General features: G+C 38.5%; 1 protein-coding gene across 1 annotated transcript; it reads left to right on the forward strand.

The window, feature by feature from the left end:
• The first annotated feature begins 324 nt into the window (after positions 1-324).
• On the forward strand, positions 325-1251 carry LOC123599070 (olfactory receptor 2H2-like). The gene has a single exon (XM_045480222.1). It carries the CDS (start codon positions 379-381, stop codon positions 1249-1251), a length of 873 nt encoding a protein of 290 aa, XP_045336178.1. The 5' UTR covers positions 325-378.
• Positions 1252-6735: the final 5484 nt, after the last annotated feature.

The raw sequence follows: 6735 nt of genomic DNA on the forward strand, positions 1-6735 counted from the left end.
CCTAAGCCAAAATCAACAGACACTTAACCAACTGAACCACTCAGGCACACTGGCAAGGGTTAGTTTAAAAGAATGACCTAACACAATCTCATGTTCTAGGAGTTTGCTAGAATCATCCACCTTTGAAGAAATTAACAGATGAAAATGTCCAAAAAGGGACAGAGATGAAAGAACAGCCAGTAAAAGTTTACAGAAAATATTAATAGAGAAAGGGTGACGTTCTAAAATCAAATATCACCTTTCTCTACCTCTTTTAGGTGGTGTTCTAACTGATGTGTTGTTCCTTGTAGATTCAGGTGGGTGCTGGATAGACATGCTAATGGCACCGTCCCAGATGGCTTCATTCTCTTGGGCTTCTCGGATAACCCTAGGCTAGAAATGACCCTATTTATGGTGGTTTCTGTCTTTTACATGGTCACACTAGTGGGCAACACCACCATCATACTCCTGTCTCACCTGGACCCCCACCTCCACACCCCCATGTACTTCTTCCTCACCCACCTCTCCATCCTGGACCTCTGCTTTACCACCAGCTGCATCCCTCAGATGCTCGTGAATTTCTGGAGTCCGGACAAGACCATCAGCTATTTGGGGTGTGCAGTCCAGCTCTACATCTTCCTGGGACTCGGAGCTTCAGAATGTGTTCTGCTGCTGGTCATGGCCTTCGACCGCTATGTGGCAGTGTGCCGGCCCCTGCACTATGCAGTAATCATGCACCCACCCCTGTGTCACAAGTTGGCTTTCCTGGTCTGGGCAAGTGGGGTTTTTGGCACATTGGTGCAATCTCCCACTACCATGAAACTCTCCTTTTGCCATCACCACCAGGTTGACGACTTTGTCTGTGAGGTCCCTGCACTGATCCGCCTGGCTTGTGGAGACACACATGTCAATGAGCTTCAGATCTCAGTGATTGGTGCCATCTTCCTGATGGGGCCCCTCCTGCTCATCCTTGTCTCCTATGGCCGTATCACCCAGGCTGTGCTGGCCATCCAGTCCCAGAATGGAAGGAGTAAGGCCTTCCATACCTGCTCCTCCCACCTGGCTGTTGTTTTTCTCTTCTACTGCAGTGTCACCGCTGTCTATATCCAACCCCGGAGTCATTTTTCCCAGAAGGGAGGGAAATTTCTAACTCTCTTCTACACCGTGGTGACCCCCACTCTCAACCCCCTCATCTATACTTTAAGGAACAAGGACATGAAGCGAGCTTTCAGGAGGCTCCTAGGGAAAGACAGAATGTCCAGTGAAGAGTGAGGAGGGGCTCAGACTCAAGGGGAAGTCAGCTTTTGTCCAGTTCATTTGCTGATTTGCATGCATGAAGACTCTCAATCATCAACTTTAAAAAAGAGAGGGGCCAATTGCGTGCTTTGTACAGACAGTGGACTAATAAAAAGTAAATGTGATACAGCTGGCAATGTTATTCTTAAACTTAAATGTAGGAGAAACATTGCTCTGAGTCAAGCTACCATCAGGAAGTAGACACCATTTTAATTATTATAAAAAGACGGCATGGGGTACTGGGTGGCTCAGTCAGTTAAGCATCTGACTTCAGCTCACGTCATAACCTTGTGGGTTCAAGCCCTGAGTTGGGATCTGTGCTGACAGCTCAGAGCTTGGAGCCTGCTTCAGATTCTGTGTCTCCCCCTCTCTCTGCTCCTCTCTGTCTCTCTCTCTCTCTCTCTCTCTCAAAAATAAACTTAAAAATTTTTAATAAAAATAAATAAAAAATAAAAATAAAAAAAGAGCATTTGCTACAAGGAATTATTAGCTAGACAGATATTAAAGGAGACAAAGTGCACAAAGGAGCAGCCTCTAGCACTAGGAGAACACAAGGAAAGAACAGGAATGTTTTAAACTGATGGCCTAGAGAAGAGACCCCTGGGAGCATAAATTTTCTGACCTCCTACTTGTGAGTCAGGAGTATTGCTAGCTGGGCTGATGTCACTGAGGAAATGCTGGTTTTGCTCACCACCCAGTGGAGAATGCTGATTCAACCACTTTTACCTAATCTACTGCAGATTAAATGAACAAGAAAGACACCAAAGGCAAAGAGGAAAGAGCGAGTCTCCTTCCCAACATTGGCCTGCAGCCCACCTGCCTGTATCACCCCATATGCATGAGGCCTAATAAGAAATGAGCAAGCGAAACAAACATATGACATGCACACTCCCAGCACCAGCCTCACAATGAGGCTGAGTGATTCAAGTGTGGGTTAGAGTTGTAAGACTCTGGCATCTCACAATTCTTAACTCTACAAGAGGAATCCAGAATACAAATCTAATCAAGAGGAAGGCACAGCTGTGGTCTTTTTATGGATTATGGTCAGTATAATTCCCACACATCACTTTTTGTGAAGTAAGGACTCCATGTCTGACCAGAATAATGACAAGAAGCAAGTATATGACTTCTCATTCATGAGGTACCCTAAAGAAAACAAGAACATCAAAATTGTTACAATCTTATGACTAAATGCATCTTCACTCTGCCTGGTACATTGGCTTACTTATTTATGTTTTTATCAATTCAAATACTTTAATTCTCTCATTTAAACATCCAAGAATTCCTGTCTAAACCTATTTGATTCTAAAACTAAGAGTAAATTAACAACCTACCTGTCATTTCACCCTATTTCCTTTTGTACTTTAAAACCACTATCACCAGTACAGCCACAATCAATTAAAATAATATGAAAAGAGTGGTGCCTGGGTGACTCAATTGGTTAAGCGTCCAACTCTTGATTTCGGCTCAAGTCATGATCTCATGGTTGGTGAGTTCGAGCCCCCTGTCAGGGGTCCACTGTGAATGTGGAGCCTACATGGGATTCACTCTCTCCCTCTCTCTCTGCCCCTCCCCACTCTTGCTCACTCACCCACACAGGTGCTCTCTCTCTCTCTCTCAAAATAAATACAAATACTTTAAATAATAATAATTATATGAAAATAGGCTATGGAATATGTAAAATAGAATCAAATATGGAATGTGTACAGAAAAAGTTCCCTTAGTGGATGCTAATTGCACTGATTTTTTCTGCCAAGAGTAGGGATCGTGGAAGTTAATAACCTGATATTAAAGGAAACAAGGAATCCTTCATTTGACTTCATTGTTTCTCAATTCTTCTTTATCTTAGGAATGGTACATTTATTACAGCATTTGAAATATGTTTAGTCAAGTAAAGAAGCTACTTGTTGAAAAATGTGCTTTGAGATTAATATCTAATTTTTCACATGGATTTGGTAGAGTATAATTGTCCAAAAATTGCATGAAGATTGCATTCTTGAAATTGAGACAATTGCGGGGCACCTGAGTGGCTCAGTCAATTAGGCGTCTGGCTTCAGCTCAAGTCATGATCTCACAGTCTGTGAGTTCAAGCCCCGTGTCAGGCTCTGTGCTGACAGCTCAGAGCCTGGAGCTTGCTTCAGATTCTGTGTCTCCCTCTCTCTCTGCCCCTCCCCTGCTCATGCTCTGTCTCTCTCTGTCTCAGAAATAAATAACAACATTAAAAAAATTAAAAAAAGAAATTGAGGCAATTGCCTCAGTATTATAAATGTTAGTTGGGTACAACACATTGATTTTCATTATATAGCTGTAAGATGTAGGCATGTTCTGCATATCCATTTAAAGCAGAGTTTGTGTTTAAAAGATGTCTTTGTGCCCTCTAAACACGTGTGTGATGCTAGATTTTTCATATGACTTCTTAGAAAAATTGATAAGAATTGTTCCCAAGTACCCAGACAAGCTAAAATAGGAATCAGAATTGTATGAGTACGTCTGAATTTGTCTTTGTGGAAGACTTAATCTAAAAATAGACTGGGAAAAGTTTCCTTATTTCTTAACCATAACACTGTATTTTTGTTGAGATCGTCATTGAATAACCTAAGAATTAAACTATTAATTTGTGCAGTGACACTAAAGTTGAGTAGCCATCGTGTGTGGGTTCTTCCTATTGTTTACAAAGTCTTTATGTCTTTAATCTGTTTGGTGAACTCCTGGTCATCTTTCAAGTTCCAGGTTAAGTGGCACTTCCATGAAGTGTTCTCTCTGCCAGGCAGAGTTGGCTGCTCTTCCCACTGGTCCCATTACTGCTCTGCATTATCTGTTCTGGATACAGATATCTGTTATAGCCATATCACAATGGATTATGAATGTTTGTATATCTTTTCTCCCTTTTCCCCAGCAGATAGTGAGTTTTTAATGGGCAGAAAGAATGCCTTACTTATTTCTTTAATATCAACTTCTTAAATAGGACTGAGTTTATTATAATGGGTTCTTTAGTTGGGAAAGTAAACAAACATAATTGCCTATATCTGCCTTTAGTTCATTTGTAATAACCTCTGCTGTTGGGCTTGGATTCAACTTAAATGATGTAAATAAAGCCAGTATGTCTGTCAATTTTATATGGATGTGCTAGGTATAATAAAAAGACTGATTAAATATCCACCAAGTTAAATTAAACGTTGGTATACTCTCTACTGCACCAATAAGTTAATGTAAAAGGATTTTATTATGCTGTATTCTGAAAAGACAATATCATGAATTTGGTTTTATTAATATCCAAATATGTTATATACCTTAATATAACCATTGATTGGTTTTGAGAGGTTTTATATGATGGACAGGATAGAGAAGGAATCAGATTGAAAAGGGATTTTAATCTTCTGTACTTTTCCCTGTGATTTTGCAAATTTACATCCCATATATATGCCTATAACTCTATAACTTTAAAATAACTCTATACCTTTATTAAAGCTTCAATATATTCACTTATATTCAGAGTGGTAGCAACATAAAATTGAAAGATACAAAGTTGTGAAAGATAGAAAGTCATGTTTTAATAAAGAAACTAAATTGCTCCTTCAAAGAGCCTATAAAACTGAAAAGCATTCATTATAAATGTAATAAAAACTTACCAGTCCCATTTTATTAAAACTACACTCTGTTTCTGAAGGGAATGGGTCATTTAGAGGTAAACCAGTGACATTTTATATCTAGCAACATTCTTTATGTGAGATAAGACAACTCCTGAAATGAAGTTGGTGGTTTTAACATGATCCTTAATGGAAATCCATTCATGTTAAAAGATTAGAATTTCTATTTTAGCAGTTTGAAGCTTCTGATGATACTTTACCTCAATCAGGTTAATCACAATAGTAAATTACTTACTTCTCTAAGTTCCTTCAAGAAACAGAACAATCATGAAAGATAAAGCTTATGCTTCTACTAATTGGTATGTTACATCATTCTAACATTCTGTAAACTTCTTACTGTAGTCAAATTATATTATTGCAGGATAATAACTTTTTAGTGATTACTATTAATTTTTTCCCCTTTCAGATACAGTAATATTTTTAGTGTGTTAAAGGAAAATCATTTCCTTTAACTGCTTTCAGTGTGTTTAAATATCTTGTACACATTGGGTTTATTTTAAATGAAACATTATATTTTGAGATAATTGTAGATGCATATGCAGCTGTAAGAATTAATAAAGGTAGCTCATAGACCTTTTACCCACTGCCCCCAGTGGTAAAAACTTGCAAAACTGTATTGCAATATAACAACAAGCATACTGACATTGATACCCACAGGATACAGAGTATTTCCATTCCCACAAGGATCCTTCATGTTGCCCTTCACAGCCACACCTGCTTCTCTCACAGCCCCATCACACCCTCTTAAATCTTGGCATGAACCCACCTATTCTGTGTTTCTACATTTTGGTCAATTCGAGAAGTTTATATGAATGGAATTATGTAGAGAGGAACATTTCAAGATTGGCACTTCCCATTCAGGATAAATCTCTGGAAATTCATCCAGGCTGTTGTGCGTATCAATAGTTTTTTTTTTTTTCTCCCTTTTATTGCCAAATAGTTATTCCAGTGTATTGATGTACCGGTTCATCGACTCCTTCACCCACTGAAAGTTTCTGAGCTGTCTCCAGTTTGGGTCTATAAGAATAAAGCTCCTATGAACATTTATGAACAGGCTTTTGTGTGATCATTAGAATTGTGTTTCTCTGGGATAAATGTCTAAGAGTGCAATTTCTGAGTCATACAGTAAATATCTGTCTAATTTTGTAAAAAACTGCCACAAGCTTTCCAGGACAGGAATACAGTTTACCATTCCCAACAACATATGAGCATTCTAGTTTCTCTGCATCCTTGCAAGCACTTGGTATTGTCACTATTTTTTTTTTTTCAATTTTACCCATTCTGGTAGATGTTTAATGATGTCTCACTATGATTTTACTTACTTCTCTAATGGCTATCAATGATGAACACTTTTCATCTTTCATCAGTGTATCTTCCTCAACGTATCTTGTTTGCCTGTTTTCTAGCTGTTTTCTGTTGTTGAATTTGAGATTTCCTAAATATTCTACACATAAGTTTGTTTTGTCAGACACATAGCTTGGAAACACTGCCCCCCCCCCTCAAAATCTGTAGCTTGTTTTTCTCATAATTTTAACAAAGTCACAGAGCAAACATTTTAAATGTTGATGAATTCTTATTTGCCAATTTCTTCCCTTTATGGGTCATGCATTTTGTGTCATCCCTAAAACCTCACCATGCCGTAGGTCCAGGCTGTAGAAACTTTCTCCTATGTTGCTTTTTAAAGTTTTATAGTTTTTCATTTTACATAAAGCCCATGGTACATTTTTTTAAAGTTTTTATTATTTTTAAGTAATCTCTACACCCAACATGGGGCTCGAGTTGATAATCCTGAGATTAAGACTCACATGCTACA

Source organism: Leopardus geoffroyi, chromosome A1 (assembly GCF_018350155.1).
Source record: "Leopardus geoffroyi isolate Oge1 chromosome A1, O.geoffroyi_Oge1_pat1.0, whole genome shotgun sequence".
Lineage (NCBI taxonomy): Eukaryota > Metazoa > Chordata > Mammalia > Carnivora > Felidae > Leopardus > Leopardus geoffroyi.